Here is a 19,776-nt window from a genome sequence, read left to right on the forward strand (position 1 = left end):
TTTGAAGCCAGCTCTCTGAAAGTGAACAGCTAGTGCACAAACTCATTCTTCTACCTAATTCTCAAGAATATACTTTTAATTTGTTCATAAAATATATGTTCAGTATCAAGAGTGTCATATTATGTAAATACAAAGGTGTTGTACTACAGTATATTTTATAAAGCATTGGTGTGTCCACAATAATAGTATAACGTCAAATTTTGATCCCCTTCTTTTAAAAAAGACATAGTTAAATTTACAAGAATATAGTGTAGGGTAACAAAAATAACAAAGGGAAAGGGGTATGCAGGTTGGTATTGGGATTATTTAGTTTGAGGAAAAGCAATTAAAAGCTAACATGACTGAAATATTTCAAATGTTTTAGAGTTACTATTCCGGGAGTTCTAATGAGAACTACAGATAAGGTTGCCCAAGCATTTCTATTATAATCTCTATTTTGATTTGGTTATAACTGTGTGATTCATACTGATTTTTGTTACAGGTTACTGATTATTTTCATATCAGATTTCCAGATGAATTAAGTTCACTGAAGTTTATGAATATTCTCTGTTACGTGTTTTAAATAGCTAAAGGGGAAACCTTCAAGCTCTTCACCCCTCAGGGGTCATTTTCTTTAAAGGTTTCAAGGTGAGGATTCCCACAACCACCCAAAGGAAATGATTCTTTCTTTTTCTTTTCTTTTTTACTGAAAAGAAAACCATACCTTCCGGTGTGTCTTAAACATACGAGTAATGGCATGCATCGCCCACTTGATTTGTATTTATAGTGTGTTTTGCAGGGAGGTTGTTTTACAGTAGTCTGTTATAGCAAACATCTGACCTTTGTGAGTACCCTAATCTTTATAACTGCAAATAAATAAAACTTGTAATATTCAGTGTAACTAAATTTTGAGCTCTAAATTTAGTTACACTGAATATTACAAGTTTTATTTCTGCTGGAAATTGCAATTTGACTATAGAGGAAGTGATTTCTGTTCTTAGTTGGCATGTTTTATTCTTCCTCACTTTTACCTGCTCTTTTTCAGATCTTCCTTATTTCCTTGGTAAAATGCAGGTATTATTAACACAAGTTAAAATCAATTGGGTCTAGTCTATCCCTTTGATCTTATTATGACATGATTATTGCTGTGTATCTTGAGAAATCTGCTACTGCTTTGATGTGCAGTAGTGATTTTTATAAGGTATGTAGTTATGCATGCCAACATACCCCAAGTAAACATCAATTTCTTATTCATAACTAGAAATCTGTATGTAGTTTTACCTTATTTTCAGCACAAATAATTAATATGCGATCACCATTTCAGTGTGGTAGACTGTGACAGTAATAGTAAACTGGATTTGGAGGTCCATTGGTAGAGAGAGGCTGCCTGTAAGATTATCAGCAGAGAGAAGCTGACAGTTCCCTTGCCCCATACTATTTTGCACTGAAAGTCTTTCATCATCTCCTCTCCAGTCCATTCCTTAGAAAGATTAAAAGATTATACAGCAGCATCTTTGGACCTCTGTTCACAGACGGCAGTCTTTTAACAAACTGACCTCTCATGATGGAAAACTGAACTGAAGTAATGGGAACTGGCAACACAAAATAACTTTAACGTGGAAGATAAATTTGTTGATTTCTGCTGACCCATTTCCTCTTGTGTTGAGCGCATCCTGCTTCCCAAATTCCTTTGTTACCTTTATCCTTGGAGAGTTCATTGTTCCCTTCCCAACAGAACTGCCAAGAGCAATTTCAAAACTGTGTTGCATTTAGGTTTTCCCCAGGAATTGATCACTGTTCTAATTGGTTGCTTAAATGATGATTTGCTTCTTAAAGAAGAACTAGATCGAGAAGAGTTTTCATAATTTGTGTGCTGATTACAAAAAGTCTATAATGACTGAGTTTTAGTGTGTTTTATGATGCAGTGTGTCTTGCATAGAATCATCTAGAATTCTTTGTAGTTTCTGCTTTGGAAAATATAATTTATTTTCTCCCCAAGATTTTAATTGAGAGAACTTTGAATGAGATTAACAATTATTGTGGTGCCTTTTTAACCCCTGGCATCTGGGACCCCATATAAAACTTGGGGTCCTAGTTCCTCACCTATGTCAACTCCTTAATGGTTAACCGTTTAAGCGATAGAAGTTTAATAGGTTACATGGTTACTATTTTTAAACCCTATTTACATCCCTACTGCTGGTGGGTGCTAAGGACCTGCTAATTTTTTTCCATGGGTGCTCCAGGGCTAGACATTTATGGAGTCAGCACCTATCCTAATATAGACCCATACCCCTACCTTCCCATCCACAAAAAAACAGATACACAATTTTATATAAAAATAGATACACACATGTATGTATATAACATCATAGGTTTTACTGATGCAATATGCAAGTTGGAAAGAAACATAGTGAATTATAAAAGGTTTTGAAAAAGATGACATGCTAGAACTAAGCATTATATATGTTGTGAAAATAATACTGAAATACACCTAAATACAATAGATACCAACTACCCCATTTGAACCATAGCTTATGTTTTGGAAGAGATTGTTAGTGCCTATCTCAGCAAAAACTGGGTTCCAGAATCCCTCAAACACACTATAGTTAGGCCATTACTGAAGAAGCAAATTCTGAACTCCAATCAGCCACCTCCCAGTCTTATTCTTGAAGGTCCCTTTTTGAAAGATCATCAAGAAATTGGCAACATGAAAACATGACAGGTATCTAGCTTCCTGAAGCCCCTGACCTTATTTGGTGACATTTTAGACTGGAAGTGGTACTAATGGAAGTTGTTGATCTTCTTGTGCAATGGTCAAAGGCCAAATACCTTTATTGATATCCCTTGACTTGTTATCAGATTTTAGCACTGGCTGATACGGCTGTGTAACTTTGTCAAGATGGCTGGAATAGCTTTAAATGGTGTTCTGCTCATTGCTTTCCGATAGTTTTCAGAAGGTGGTGGTGATTGGCTGCTCCATCTCAAAGGTTCTTATTTGTGGAGATTTGCAAGACTCCAATCTGTTTCATCTTCTGTTCAACATCTATACAGAGCCTCTGGGAATGTGTTGTGTGGAATTAGAACACGATATAAATTGCAGTATCATTAGTACACTGCTGACACCTATCTGACATCTTCTCCTTTGACTCAGACACAGCTATTGCAGAGCTCACTAAATGCCTGGCAAAATCTGAGATCTGGAATAAAACCAACTATCTGCAATTCAGCTTGTTCATGACAGGGGTTATTCTGTGTAGCAACGAGGTAGAGGGTCTGATGGAATCTATAATTGTTCCATAAGCGCTACACGTACAGGAAGAAATTGCAGAGGGTATTGAGCTTTGCCATGTCAGATTTATATATTTTAATGCAGAATGTCAGCCATATTTACGTATTTTTTGTTTCTACAGCAATCCAATATCTTCACTGTTTTTGTTTGTTTGTTTGTTTGTTTGTTTTAAGATTATACCAATGCAAAATAATGAATGTGTAGTGGATTAGGAAGCATCTCTTATTCAACACTTCAAAATAAAATACAATTGTGCAGTCCTTTCGTATATTAATATGAATTTGAGCCTTTAATAATTTGAGGAAGAGTCAAGATTAATCTGTTTTGTTTTGCAAGGATTTACTTTTGTAAAATTTACAAGTTTTTTAAACATGAAATTAGGCATAGATGTATATAATTTTAATTTAAATCTTCAATTAATGTGCTTTATTCCAAAATATACTATACTTCTCAATTTCCCATGTTTTCCAAGTATTTTTTAATCTGATCAACACAATACCCTGAAGATTAAAAAACAAAACAAAAAAAACACACCAGTGGGCCAAATGCTGGTCCTCCTTTATATTTGTGCATCCCTGTTTAAGAAATGTGGACCATGTAAAAGATATGACTTGTATTAAGAGAAGAAAGTGTGATATAGTTGATCTTTTAAAGCAGATTATTAAGACAGTATACGTTTCAAATTTATGGAGTGTTATACTGTTTCTAGCTGAAAGCTGAATAGAATAAGCTTGCATGTTTTATTTGTAGCATTTCTTTGAAGATCACTAAGTCCATCCTGCTGCGTAAACCTCTTGAGCTAAGCTGCAGTTTCTTTAAAAAAAAAAAATGGGGTGGAAGGTGAGGAGGTAGTTTCCTCGGTTGCTTGGCATCTTTTCTGTTTAATATCAAGGCTCTGTTCTATAATTTGTCTATTATCATCATTAGCCCCTTGTATACATTAAAATCAGATAAACTAATTTTACTACATATTCTTTTTAAATAATGTTTAATAAGGTAACTAACCTGCCACTGTGAATAAAATAGAAACTGTCAAGTATTTGAGCACATTTATGGTAGTGCTGTTGAGTCCATTGTTATTTCATGTAGTTTTGCTTAGCGACTAATCCAGTAAGACTGGCAAAACAGAGAAAAGCAGCAAATATATATATACACACTTACTTTATCAGCCAAGAATACTTTTCTACTTTGGGAGAAGGGTGTTCAAATATAAACTATATGTAAAGGATAGCATATTCTGCTGCTTTGGCAGGATTCGATAACAGAAAAGCTTCATTGGCTACTGCAAAATTACAATTGATTTTATTACAGAAAATGTCAACATGGGAATAAAAATTAATGGGACTGTGGAAATTTGTTCGGAAAGTCATAGATTTATTCATTGCTGTATGGTACAGCACTTTTTGAAATATAAAGATTAATTCAGATCGAGCAGATAGAAATATCAAGTTTTAGAACTTTCTTCCTTCTTTATAGTGTAAGCTAACTGTGGGTCTGATCCTGTGAGGTGCTGAGCATCCTCAGTTTCCAGTGAAATCGGTGATACTTGATTTCTGAGCAGCTTGCAGGATTAGATCTTATATGTAGGTATGTTTATACTCTCCTCTAAGTCTTGGAGATCTGGTAAATGTTACTTTTTAAAAGCAAAAAATTAAATATAGTGGTACATGCGGTATCCAAGATCTCAACTACTAACTACTCATGAAATTTCTACAAAGGGTTTAATTGTTAGGTTGAGCACTGTTTTATGAAAACTGTATGGAACACTGCTTTCTTTTGAAATTGCTCTTCAAAAAGAATTCCTGTTTCATATAAAAAGATGCCAGACTCACAAAGATTTCCTTTCTTGTTTCATAGACGTTCCATCTTCAGAGCAGCCTGAACTGTTCCTAAAGAAACTTCAGCAGTGCTGTGTAATTTTTGACTTCATGGACACACTATCAGACCTTAAAATGAAAGAATACAAGCGCTCCACTCTTAATGAACTGGTGGACTACATTACAATAAGCAGAGGCTGTTTGACAGAGCAGACTTACCCTGAAGTAGTTAGAATGGTGAGTTTCTTCTTTACTGTGGGCACTTTAGATCCACATACAACTGCCACTTACATATTGGGAGCCAAAATGAACCCTGGAATAAGCGGACTAAATGTGGCCTTGGGTTTGTATTTTCTAGTCGACATCACCAGAGGATACTACTTCTAAGACCAATAAAACACAAATTTTCACTTGCAGTTAAGTGAAGTCAAATTAGGTCATCAAAACATGAGTGTCAAATATGTAGAAAAGTATACCCAGAGCAATTCAAATTTCAGCATTCAGAATATGAAGTAGACACAAACTCATTGTGCTTTTTTTTCCTAGTGAAACAGAATGGAATAATTTTAGAATGTTTGTCTTTATTTTTTGTAAGATAAAAGCCATCTTTAAATCTAATAAAATTTCATCACTAAGGAACTTTGTCACTTTTGCCATGTAACTGAGCATTGTGATAGCTAAAAGTGATGTATAGGAGCAACATTAAAATTGCAGTGCTTGCTTTGTAGATTCATAGCAACTGCAATTAAGAGGTCACCAGGAGTTCTCAATGGTAGTGGTAATCTTATTAATAAATTATCAACTAACACAAGTGCCTTCAACATCAGTACCGAACTACCACCAGATAGCATGAAGTGAAGAATATTCATTGCAAGCTTTAAGATCAATATTATAAAATATTACTAAGTTGGCACCCGAAGCAAAAGACAGATATTCAGAAATAGACTTTGTGGTGTTGGTTCTATACTGGTATTATGTGATTATTGAATCTGGTAATAGCCCCACAGTTTTGGAGAACTATGAATAAATTTTACATTGCCGTATGCATGCACTTAATTTTTTTGTTACACACAAATTATACACAAATACATACTACTGTAGTGATTGTCTGAATTCTGTAGAAGTGTATGTTTTATACCATTGGAATATGTATTTGTGTGTGTGTAATTTGTGTGTTTTATGTATATTTTATATATGTGAAAGATACAAAATCTACATTAAAAGAATGTTAAGGTTTCATATGGAAACTTAATCCTGGCATTTCCTAACATCTGAGTGCTTGTTTTTGCAACCTTCCCCTTGTTAACGCACCTTTTTGTGTAATTATAAATATATATTGCATGGGCAATGTTAATTTGGCCTTCTTATGCATGTGCATAATGTTACAGTGTAGAATTATATGGTCACACACTTTTTTTTCACAGGACCCCTGCCTTATTCAGTACACAGGAAGGATGGTACTTACTCAGTGAAGAGCTATTCAGTATCATGTTTTATTCTCATTGTTCCATATGTAGCCCCATGCCTTATTTACTGTACACCATTCAAACCCTGCTCTGAATATAGAATTATAAATTTTCTCCTGGGGGGGTTTCTGTGGTGCTCATCCCTGTAGTATCAGAGTGCTTCACAAACATTAATTAATTTGTCTTCACAAAACTACTGTGAGGCCAAAGGGTGGTATTTCAGAAATGACGAACTGAGACAGAGATTAAGGTCAAAAGTATCCAGTAATTTTGGATGCTCAAGGCTTGGTTTTTTTCAGAGAACTCAGCATTTTATATCATTTTTATTTGCTCAGAGCAGAGTTTTCATTGACTTCAGTTGCAGCTCAGAGTGCTCAGCACTTCTGCAAATCAGGCAAGTGCAGGTTGGGCATTCAGATAGTCAGTGATCACTTGTGAAAAGTTTGGTTTAAGTGACGTGCCCAGCATCACACAGGAATTCTGTGGCAAAGGCAGGAATAGAATCCAGTTCTTCAGGGCAGCATTCAAATGCCTTAACTATGAAATAATCCTTTCTCTTCTTGCAGTTCCCTTCCTTACCTATTGCACATCTTCCAATTTCTACAACAAATGAAGAATGGGGTCCTACGGACCAGTGTTTCTCAACCTTTCCAGACCACTGTACCCCTTCAGGAGTCTGTTTTGCCTCACATAACCCAAGTTTCACCTCATTTAAAAAGTACTTCCTTACAAAAATCAGACATAAAAATACAAAAGTGTCACGGTACACTATTACTGGAAAAGTGCGTACTTTCTCATTTTTACTATACAATTATAAAATAAATCCACTGGAATATAAATACTGTACTTACATTTCAGTGGATAGTATATAGAGCAGTATAAAAGTCACTGTATGAAATTTTTATTTGTACTGACTTCACTAGTGCTTTTTATGTAGCCTGGTGTAAAACTAGGCCAATTATCTAGATTAGTTGATGTACTGCCTGGAAGACCTCTGCATACCCCCCAGGGGTATGTGTTCCCCCGGTTGGGAACCTCTGCTGTAGACCACAGCTTCCTTCTCTGTGCGGATTCATTCCCTGAGCTTGGTTCATCCTGTGCACTGAAGGGGGGTGAGGGTCCCGTAGGAAAAAACAATTGTCATCATGTAATTAAAGACTATCGTAATGCATACACACAAGGGGAGCAAATTACGGGTTTACAGGCAACCACAATTCTATCACTTCCTAACTTTTGAGTACTTGATTTTAACATTCTTTTAAATGTAGCTTTTTGTATGTGATATTTTAAAAGGAAAAATCTGAAAAAACAAATTTCATCATGTTGAACCATTTTGACTTCCACATTGTTCATCAGAGTGTTGGGAACTTTATATCCACAGCACAGGCTTCTGCCTCTTGACATCAGGGACTAACTGATAGCAGTACTAGGTTTTCATTTTCTGCTGTCGACTGGCATGTCCTTGTCTGAGTCACAGTCTTCTTCCTTACCCTCAGCTCCATGTCCCAGCCTAACTGCTCACTTCTCTGCATTCTAATCAAGCTAGTTCCTCCTCCTGCTTACTGCTTGGATGCCAACAGGGGAACATTGAGACCACAGGAGAAACCGTCTTTGTTCCTGTGCCTGGTATTACAGCAGTCCTTGGCTGCCGGGAGGAGGAAATGTGGTGAAAGTCCTGCTTAGCCCCTGCATGTTCAGTGCAAACAATCTTTGAGGTGTCTGGCTGCCAAACTGGCTCATAACTTGGCCAAATTTGAGCAGATTTTCACAGGGACAGCAAAAATCCACACCCTTGGCAACAGGACAACCCCTTTGCCAAATTTCAAGTCCCTTCTCCAAAGCATGGAGGTGCTATAGCTTCTCAATAAAATGGTTGTAAAAAATGTTTTAACATGAGAAAATCAACATTTTTTCCCATACTCCTGAGAAGTGTCAGAATTGTTTTTGTTGAAATTTTCTAAGAAACCTCAGCCTAAGGAAGATGCTTGGCTTGGAAAATTTCAGCGCAAATGGTTAAAGTTTGGCACAGTTATAAGCAAAAGAAAACAAGATCTTACAATGGAAAGTGTCAGGTATTGCTATCTTCACCAGCTATAATGTACACCCGTGCACACACACTTTGCAGATGTTTTCTGTATAAGCGTTATGCATGATGATGTGGCATAGAGTATAAAGGTTTTTAAAACATGCTGGTGCTCATGTTGCTCATGAGTGTCAAATCCATGAGTGAATTATGCAGGTCATCCCAACTGAGTGCTAATAAATGTTTTTTGCTATACCACACCAGCATGTATTTTGTATATGCTACATATATGCTACAGGAAAACTGCCTTAGATATGTACTGTTTTTTTCATCACTTTGCCAGCAAAAATTAAACTCCCTTAGTACCATGAGTCCAGCTGTATGAGCCTTAGAGGAAGAGAGAATCCCTTAACATTATCTAAAATAGATGTTCAGTACACAGTGTTTCCCCTTGGCTAAGCAGTAGTCAATTTTGGAACCTTGCAACAGGTCACTTTCAGTTGCTGGAGAGAAATTGATGTTGTGAAGTCAGGTATAGTATACCTTGTTTATTTACATTAATATGTACATGAGTCCTGTTACCCTTAAACTGAGTTAGACCTAACTGTGTGAAGGCAACTTTGTACGCCCATTCAGTGACCGTGAACAGCCACAGGGAACAGCTACTTTTGTGCATGTTCCTCCAGGTCTCCAGCTATCCTCCCAGCTGCCATTGATCTTCCCTTTCTGGCTGACCTGTCATGATCCAGTCAGGAGCCAGGAGAACAGCAGCAGATTCACCCTTAGTAAATTCATCACACTGCTCTGTGTTGACTGCGCAGCACATTCATCACAATAATATTTTGATGTTAAGGTATGATATCTTAAGACCTACCAAAGCTAAACATAAATGCTATTTGGAAAACTTGGTGGAGTATTCTCTTTACTGTGATGTCTAGCACTCATTTCTAGCACTTTTGGGTTGCGACATACCCATCCAGGAAAGAATATTGGCCATCCTGGCGTTTGGGCCAGTGTAATCTTGTGGGGGACGGGTGGAATTCCATATCTGGAGGGGGCAAAAAGGGAAACAATTTTAAGACTGATATGTTTAAAAAAAGGGGGAGCAGGGAGGGGATAAAAAGGCACCTCTTTGAGCTGAAGGTTTGACATGCTAGTAGTCATACAGAGGAATAGTGGCTAAAGTGCTGGTCACTTGCTTCTAATCTTAATTATCTGGAGGAATCTGACTTTAAAATTATATTATATATGGAAAAGCTTTTTAGGTCATTTATACAGTTTTCTAAAATGCTTTAGTTGTAATTTTTCTCTGCCTATAAAACCTGAAAAGTTGATTTATGATACTAAGGCAGCCTGGCTTTATAGATAAAGCGATATAAAATCTATTACTACTAATATTCCTTTAAAACTCTCGAAAATGTTTCCAATTTTTTTTTTTGGTAGAATACATGTTGTTAGTGGTATGGTATAAAGGTTTTATAGGCACTCATTTGGGATGATCAGCATAGCTTACTCATGGATCTGTGGCTTGCAACTCATGCAGTTAATGGTATTTAAAACCTAATGCTGTGGTCCAGTATTCTGGTATTATATATGTTCTCTCTCTTGTGTTTGTGTACACTCCTCTCCCCTCCCCAAATTACGTTTATCAGTCTGTTTTTTAACTAACTGTTTTGCTTGATTTAAATTTTGAAGCTGTGCTAAACTTTTGGAATTTGTATTGGGGGAGGGGGGAAGTTTTAGTGGTCACTTGACATGTGAGGCTATCACTGGCCTTATAGGGATTATCAATATCACTTGCAGTAGAAGAATAACTGGCACGTGTGCTAATGGAAATAGAGAGGATTTGTTCAGAAGGAGTATGGTGTACAAAGCCCATTTCCCCTGCAGTTTTTGGAGTGTCATCTGGTGAGCATTTTACATCTTTTAGAATTCAGCTGATCTGAAGAAAAAGGCCCCACCACTTAAAACACAGTGTATGCAAAAGAAGGTGTCAGTGACACAGTTTTATGGACCAAATAATATGGCACTTCATCTGGAATAATTCACCACTATCTGAGCAAAATTTGCAAGCTTAGAATAAAGTAATGGTGGTAGATTAAGCCCTGTTAGTTGAGTAAAGTGAATGTTTGTATTATCTGTGCATTATCCTACAGTGTGCTTGTAGTAGGGCGTTGTATGTTTTCAGACGGTTACCATGTAGATTGAGACACTGACTGTTTCTATTTAAAAAGGCAGGCGGATGGGGGAAAAATGACTTTCGGTTAAATTTAAAACCTTGAATGAATTTCTGCGGTAGGTGCCTGTTCTTCCCTTTGCAAATTATAAACCCCCCACAAAACATTTGCTGTAGTGTTCATGCTTTAACCAGGATAACTAACAGACTACCTTTTATTGACTGGATAATGAAACTCTACTGTGATACATGACTTTCAGAGCAAAATGTTCCTTTACTACCTGACTCTTAAATGCAAAACTTGTCCATAGTGCACTAGGTGTCTTCCTGAACTTTTCTATCATTACAAATTATGTGCAATGAAAAAATTAACCTGCATAGGCAAAATTAAACCCAAATCAGGACTATTCTGGCAGTCCTGGCCAAAAGGCTGCTGAACAGCACAGGGACAGGCAGAAATCTGTTGTAAATAACTAAGTCAAACATCAGAGAAATAATCACTTACCAAACAATATATCCAGAGAGCCAGATGCTGAACTCTGTTCCCGTGGTATAAATCTGAAATGATTCCATTGACTTCAATCTGGGTTTAGACACACGGAAAGAGATCAGAATCGGGTTCAACGAATGTAACAGAAGTGAGAGAGCTAGTAGATAAAGCTAATCCTGGTTAAAGCTAATCTCCAAACCCTCGATATACAAGGCAAACAAAGCAAACACAGGCAGTTGTTGAGGAATCCTTTTTAGGTGTAGGTGCTAGCAGTCAGACTTACCGTAATTGTGAATTTCTTCATTTTCATTAGCTTTGCTTATGATTAGTAGTGGACCCTGGCCTCAAAATACAGATCCAATTTCAAATGTTCCCAAGTTTAAAGGCTGGTTGAATCAGCAGATGTATTGCAAATCTGTACTCTTTAGTATTAACATTTTTTAAAATAACTTGTTTTGTGTATTTTCTCTGTAGTTTTTTTGGAGAGAAAAAATCAGATTGGATTTACACAATATCAAGTTTAAATAAAATAAATAAAACAATACAATTTTCCAAAAATGGATAGTGACAAATTTTGGCTACAATATTCATCTTAACATCATTTTAGAAAGTTTGTGACAACAAGTTAAGAAATATCAATGTGCCAGAGTCATTGCCTGAAAGATTGCAGTGCTAAAATTACAAGAGTACACAAAGACTGTTTTGAAATCATCTAAGAACTCCTGTGCTCCTGAACTTCATTTTTTAAAAGTGTTTTTTTCAGGAATAAAATGTTACTACAAAGCTAGGATCCTCTGAACCTAAATATGGATTTGTAATGGAAGTCCCGAGATAGCTTTAACTAACTGCAAAGTTACCCAAGGCATTTATGAGATATTGAAATGTACAGAAGATGTAGCTATAAAATACGAATTTGAAGAAGTAATTTTAAATTTCTGCTTGAGGATTGTCAGGTGATATTGGCAGTAGAAGCAAGAAAAGAAAAGAAAACAACGTGTTCACACAGAACCTAACCCTTTCACTCATTTTATTTGTTTTAAATATAATTGACAGCAAATTGATTAGTTGGATGCCAGTCACTCAGTACTTGTTAAAGAAGCATCCTCAGCTTGAAATCAAGTTGTTTTCAGACAGTGGGTTATAAGTAGTTTCAGCTACTACACCTGCCCCTGAGTTTTCCTACCAATTTTTGTGGTTTTAGAATAACATTTAGAATGTTTTTTCTTTCTGACTCCTGTTTGTGTGGGTCATTTGCTCAGCCCGGGAAACTGACTACCTGATTATACAGGAGATACCATGAAACTATGTACAGCTGTTAAATGAGCAAAATAAACAAACTGGAAAAACAAATTAGAAAAACACTTGGTGCTTCTTTGAGTAATTGTCCCTATTGTATTCTACTGTGAGGTAAGCATGCGTACTGTGCGCCTGAGCCAGAGAATTTGAAAGTAGTGTCCATGGTCCGCGCATGCACCTTGTGTCTTTGACCAAGGGGATAAAGGGTGGTACAGACTGATCGTCTCTTCATTTCCTTCTCACCACCACCTCGTCCAGGTTGGAATCTAGAGTGTCTGCAGCTTTGACTTCATCCTACAAACAATCAGCCTAGTTGTAAATAGTTAACAGTTTAAATAGTTTAGCAGTTTTAACAGTTCTAAAAGTTTTAGTATTAGATTAGTCTCTGGAGGTTGGGGGCGGGGGGGGGGGGGACAGGAGAACACCACTGTCCCCACCCCCCATACCCAGTTTGGGTACCAGACTATGCCCTGTACCCTGGGCTTCAAACTCTGAGCTTCCTGACCATGATCCTTCTCAGTCAGTGATGACCACCAATGATGCCTGTACTGCCTTGGGGAAGCTCACATTGCGGCAAGTATATGCAGATCTTGTTCTTCAGCTGTATTTGAGAAGGGCGGGAACTTTGTCTCCGCAAATACCTCATGGAGAAGGTGATGGGGCCCCAATCGGATGCAGGCTGGTGAAACCCCACCCCCATACATTTGCTTGATTCAACAAGGAGTGTGCGTCCTGCTGCAAAGTGTGACTCTCTGAATCGGGAGAATCCATCCCCACAGGCCCCATGGCAGGGTCTTGTTGGAAAGCTAGGAAGCACTCTCATAAGCATGAGACTAAGTGTTCCTTAAAGTTCACTTCAAAGAAGTTGGACTTGACTGTAAGCAAGCCTACCAGCTCAGTCCATGAGGACTTAAAACATCCCTAAGTCCCAGAGGCACAGCAAGAAAGCCCACAAGCACTGGACTACATTAGTTCCAGACTGTGTCCTGTCAGTACTCTCATCCCCGACGCCAAACTCCGGGATCCATCTGCACTGATGAAGCCCAATCACTGCCAACTCCGGATACCACCCTTCTCACCAGCTCTGTTACCCTGGACAAGCAGAGTCCCCCTCACACCGGGGAGGTCTGAATGTGTTGCCACCCCACAAGATGTCTTCACCCTCCCAGATCCAGAATCCTCTCCTCCATTGGGACCCTGTGTTTCCATGGATATAATATCTCGTCAGAGAGAACCAACTGCACAGTGGAGCCTATTAAGCTCCCATATGCAGAATACACCTGCCCTCCCACAGAGCTGGAAGCAGCCTTCTGCTCAGGAGATTCAGAGCCATTGGCTGAATCGCTCTTCCCTTACCATACTTATCCTCCACCACCCAAAAGACCTGCACAGTTTCAGGACCAACCTCAGCCTCATCTACCCCATGCCTGTCGACCACTCTTATGGGCCATGCTGGGAGCCTTGGTATCTAGTTGATCCGATCTGCTAAGGAACCACCCATTGCCTTCTCTCTAAGGGGATACTCGGGTCTACTTCCAGATCCGACAGAGGAGGAAGAATATTACACTCCGGTTCTACTGGAACCAGCAAGATTGCCATAATCATTCCCAGATGAAACGGAAATTTCTGCACCCCCTCACCTCCATGACTTCAGGCGGTTCCAGGACCTTCTCCACAGAGTTGCTGAAGAGCTTCAGATTCTCCTTAAGGTGGTCCAGGACTCCTAGCACAAACTCTTAGCCATCCTGCACACCTCCAGAACTAACAGAATAGTTCTCCCTGTTAATGAAGCTATGCTGGAGCCAGGTAAGACAGTTTGGCACACGCCTGACCCTGCCACCTCCACAGCAGGCTCAGCATCTCAATCTCAGCCTCTGGTTGGACGATATTTTTTTTTATGGGAGCTTGATAGCTGCGAAATACTAAGCCCAACACCTTCCAATCCCAGAACACTGTTCTGGGGACTCCTGGCATGCTCTTTCAACAGCTGGAGTGCAGTACAGACAAGTGGGTGCTGAATGTCATCCACTCTGGCTGTATGATAGAGTTTGCGTTCCTACCTCTCGTGAAACCCCTCCGCCCCATCCCTCTTCAGGGACCACTCTTACGACAGTATTCTTACATGAGTTGAACTTCCTACTGCAGCAAGGAGCAATAGAACTTGTTCCTCCACAATACCAAGGGGAAAGGTTTTACTTAACCTACATCCTAATACCCAAAAAGAAGGGTTGTTGGAGACCAGTTCTTGATCTCCACTATCTGAACTGCTTCATTCGCAAACTCAGATTTCGCATGGTCATATTGGCAGCAATAATTCCATCTTTAAAAAAGGGCATATGGTTCATAACTGTCAATAGGAAGGACACCTACTTTCACATAGGTATTCAACCCGCCCACAGATGCTTTCTCAGATTTATCTGACTATTTTCAGTAGAGTACTCCCCTTTGGAATAGTAACCACCCCCAAAGTCTTTACCAAGGTATTCTCAGTTGTAGTGGCCCATGTCAGATGTCATGGCTTCATTGTCTTCTTGTACCTCAGCGACATGGCTTCTTGTTGCAAAGTGCTGCATGTACTGCCTTGGGGAAGCTCACATCGCGGCAAGGTGCAGTAGATGCTGATTGTTCCCCAGGTGTACTCGAGAAGGGTGGGAACTTTGTCTCCGTAAATTCTTCATAGAGAAGGCCAGGAGGCCCCAATCGGACCCAGGCTGGGGAACCCCCCAGTACATTTGCTTGATTCAGCAAGGAGTGCTTTTCCTGCTGCAAAGTGCAACTCCATGATGCTACATCTTTTCTCTTCATTGGAAGTCTGCATAAATATAGAAAAATCTGTTCTCGCCACCACATAATCTCTGGACTTCATCGTGACAACCCTAAATTCTATCACTGCAAAAGTGTACCTGCACATAGACAGGTTCCAGACCATGAACTATATCATAGTTCATGTCACAAGTAGCCCTCGAGTACCGGTCAAAACGCATCTTTCTCTACTCAGTCACATAGCAGGCATTACTTTCAAATTCATTGGCTCAAGGCACATGGTGTACATGCTTAACCCACAGTGGAATACAGATAGGACCATATATCTTGAAGAAACTCCTGTTACAGGTAAGTAACTAGCTCTTACAGTTACTGTAACTTTAATTGTTACAATTAGGGCTGTCAAGAGATTAAAAAAATTAATCACGATTAATAGTGCAATTAAAAAAATGAATGCACTCTCAAACAACAATAGAATGCCATTTATTTTAAATATTTTTGGGTGTTTACTACATTTTCAAATATATTAATTTCAGTTACAACACAGAATACAAAGTGTACAGTGCTCACTTTATATTTATGATTACAAATATTTGCACTGTAAAAAAACAAATTATTTTTCAGTTCATCTCATAAAAATTCTGTAGTGCAGTCTCTTTATCATGAAAGTTGAACTTACAAATGTAGAATTATGTACAAAAAAACTGCATGCAAAAATAAAACAATGTAAAACTTTAGAGCCTACAAGTCCACTCAGTCCTAATTCTTGGTCATTCAATCACTCAGACAAACAAGGTTGGTTACAATTTGCATGAGATAATGTTGTCTGCTTCTTGTTTACAGTATCATCGGAAAGTGAGAACAGGCGTTCGCATGGCACTGTTGTAACTGATGTTCCAAGATATTTACATGCCAGATGCGCTAAAGATTCATATGTTCCTTCATTCTTCAACCACCATTCCAGAGGGCATGCTTCCATGGTGATGATGGGTTCTGCTTGATAACGATCCAAAGCAGTGTGGACTGGTGCATGTTAATTTTCATCATCTGAGTCAGAGGCCACCAGTAGTAGGTTGATTTTCTTTTTTGGTGATTTGGGTTCTGTAGTTCCCACATCAGTGTGTTGCTCTTTTAAGACTTCTAAAAGCATGCTCCACACCTCGTCCCTCTCAGATTTTGGTCGGCACTTCAGATCCTTAAACTATGGGTCGAGTGCTGTAGCTATTTTTAGAACTCTCACGTCGGTACTTTCTTTGTGTTTTGTCAAATCTGCTGTGAAAGCATTCTTAAAACGAACATGTGCTGGGTCATCATCCAAGACTGCTATAACATGAAATATATGCATAATGCAGGTAAAACAGGGCAGAAGACATACAATTCTCCCCCCAAGGAGTACAGTCATAAATTTAATTGATGTTGTGTTTTTTTAACGAGCATCATCAGCATGGAAGCATGTCCTTTGGAATGGTGGCCAAAGCATGAAGGGGCATACGAATGTTTAGCATATCTGGCATGTAAATACCTTGCAATGCCTTCTACAAAAGTGCCATGCGAATGCCTGTTCTCACTTTCAGATGACATTGTAAATAAGAAGCAGTCAGCAGTATCTCCCGTCAATGTAAACAAACTTGTTTGTCTTAGCGATTGGTAGAATAAGAAGTAGGACTGAGTGGACTTGTAGGTTCTAAAGTTTTACACTGTTTTGGTTTTGAGTGCAGTTATGTAACGAAAAAAAATCTGCATTTGTAAGTTACACTTTCATGATAAAGAGATTGCACTTCAGTACTTGTATGAGATGAATTGAAAAATACTATTTCTTTTGTTTATCATTTTCACAGTGCATATATTTGTAATCAAAAATAATAATATAAAGTGAGCACTATGCACTTTGTTTTCTGTGTTGTAATTGAAATCAATATTGAAAATGTAGAAAAACATCCAAAAATATTTAATAAATTTCAATTGGTATTCTATTGTTATAAGTGCGATTAATCACAATTAATTGACCGCCATAGTTACAATCATAGCTAAAAAAATGAAGTATGATTTTGAAGTACAAGGTAGCTCTTTAAATGTTTAAATCCAAACTATAAGTGTATCGGTATGTAAGTGTAACGAGAATCTTCCTTTTTTCAGTTTTTTTAATTTCATTTTATCAAGTGTACTGGCTTAAATGGAAGTATTTTTTTTCCCTACAGCTATTTGCAGTTTGAAATCTGAGAGAACATATGTCTTGTAATATGACCTAATTTCTCAAGATCATGCAACTCCAAACTTAGTCACTTTACCATATGCTAGTTGCACAGCAGATAGCAAGGTGTTCCATCACTTAGTCATAATAGTGAAAAAATAAATAGTAAAGTTTGAAAAGTGTAGTTATTTGTGTGGACTGATGCAAAACATTATCACAATCTGTTAAGTACTGTGGCTCTTTCCCAACAAGTTATGGGCTTATCCAATCAGAATGGCTTCAGATATTTGTAATATATATGTACAAGTTACTGTGTACATGCTATATTTATATATTTTGGGGGGGTCTGTCTCCCATTTACAACAGGGGATGATAACGAGAGAAGATGTAAATTACCCAATCACTAATGGGAGAATTTAGACCCCTATATGTTTCTCCCTCAATGACAGTATATTTAGGGGTCTGTTTGGTTTACTTAGTCCGAACTCCCTTTTCACTTCAGGATAAAATTTGGCATGCACCCAATTCAGAAAAAAAGAAGTACAAGGTATTGAAATAAATGGAAATTGAGCTCAGTCTGACAGTTTTAGTTACAGGTACAAGCAATAAGTTTGGGGAGAACTTTGGACACTGTATGCCATGCTCTAGTTTGGTGGGGGGTGGGGGGGGGGAGGAGACTTCTTTGAAAAGGTTTGGGGTTTTTTTGTTTTGGTTTTTTTGCAGGCATTCAGCCCTAACTTCAGACAGGTTCTGTTTGGTATTTAAAAAGTAACTTCAAATACAAATATCTTGGTAAAATCTTGCAATGTATTGCCTATTAATATATATTCATAGTTACGTTGCAGTGGTTGATCAGCATTGATTGATTTTGGAGTAGAGCTGGTCAATATTTTGTCAATTTCTAAATTAGAAAAACAAATCGGGAACATTTTTTATTTTAAATTTACTCCCCTCCTTTTCCCCCCAAATAAGTGTTGGTTGGAATTTAAAAAAGAAAGGAAAAAATGGTTGTGGTGAGGGATATTGGAAAAAGTTTTGAAACAGATTTTCCCTTTTCTTCCCCATGCAGCTCTACTTTGAAGCCATTCTACTGTATTGTCAAAGATCTATATCTCAACAGTTCCAGACTAATAAGCAGGCTGTGAATTGATGCTACATGTAAATGAACCGTTACACTGTTTTGTGATTCATGCAGTAGTATTCTTCATTCTTTCAGTTGCCTGCATTTCAATCCTTTGTGTGATACCTTGAAGAAGTACAGTATGTTCCAAGGATTGACGCACTTCAGTGCCCCCACGGCATTGATTTTAAAAAGGAGGTGCCTACTGTAACCGTTCACATTATCTTTTTAAACTTATGATTGCTTTTGGACATCAGTTTAATGACAATTGGAACTCTTCACCATCAGGATAACTTGTCTGTCTGTTCTCTTGACCAAGACATCTACATTTTGCCTCTGTTTATAACATCAACTTCTTCATTCCTAATGCGGACAAGAAAAATTAAAGGGAACTTCACATCTTTTTCAGTTGTGGTTGTACCTTTACTTTAACTTACTCTTACCTACTCTCTTTCTTGCATGCACAAGTGGATTTGGATGCATTTTATGCATGTGGCACTCAGCCTTTACTTGGACTTTACAGTATATGCTTATTCAAAAATAATTTTGCTTTTGTAATAAGCTTACAGTATTCGGGTGCCAGTTTGTTGGCCTTTAACTAGTTGTGGCTAAAACCTTTTTCTCCCACTTCTTGCTCCAGCAGTCAGCACAGATAAATGCGTCAATATTTGTTTTCCCTTTTAAAAGGCCCTGTATGCATAGGACTTAGACTTACTTCATTTCCTACAGATCAGACCTTTGTATCTAGCTTTTGATTCTGAAATATAGTACTTTCTCTTTTAACTTACCATTATTTTTAAAAAGTTAACATTTGCTGTTCACTGGTAATGGGAAGAAATGTGCACTCAGTCTTGCCTAGTCTCTTTTCCAGTCGCCAGTTAATTTTAGAGTTCTGAGATAGGTTACTTGTATTCTCTTTCAAAAATGTGAATTCAGCACCCAAATAGTTATTTTATGCTCTCAAACTCTACCCATTGCTTGTCCTCATCACATCAAGTACTAAAGAATAATAAGACAGTGAGCACCCATTTTTTTGTAACCCTGTTTATGGCTTCCATGTACTCGGAATAGATTGTAATTTTTCAGTACAAGTGTTGCATACAATATTTAGAATTGTGCAGATGCTTTGTCAACAGTGGTTCAGTAAGTACTTCCCCAGTGGTGTG

At 38.0% G+C, this 19,776-nt stretch overlaps 1 protein-coding gene across 5 annotated transcripts in view; it reads left to right on the forward strand.

Annotated features, from left to right (window-relative positions):
• Positions 1-19,776, forward strand: part of PPP2R5E (protein phosphatase 2 regulatory subunit B'epsilon) — a 103,606-nt gene that overhangs the window by 57,149 nt on the left and 26,681 nt on the right. For all 5 annotated transcript variants that reach the window (XM_048854490.2, XM_048854491.2, XM_048854492.2 and 2 more), the window contains exon 3: positions 5,126-5,322. In XM_048854490.2, the coding sequence (XP_048710447.1) occupies positions 5,126-5,322 (197 nt within the window). The remainder of the gene's footprint in view (positions 1-5,125; positions 5,323-19,776) is intronic.

Source organism: Caretta caretta, chromosome 6, assembly GCF_965140235.1.
Source record: "Caretta caretta isolate rCarCar2 chromosome 6, rCarCar1.hap1, whole genome shotgun sequence".
NCBI lineage: Eukaryota > Metazoa > Chordata > Testudines > Cheloniidae > Caretta > Caretta caretta.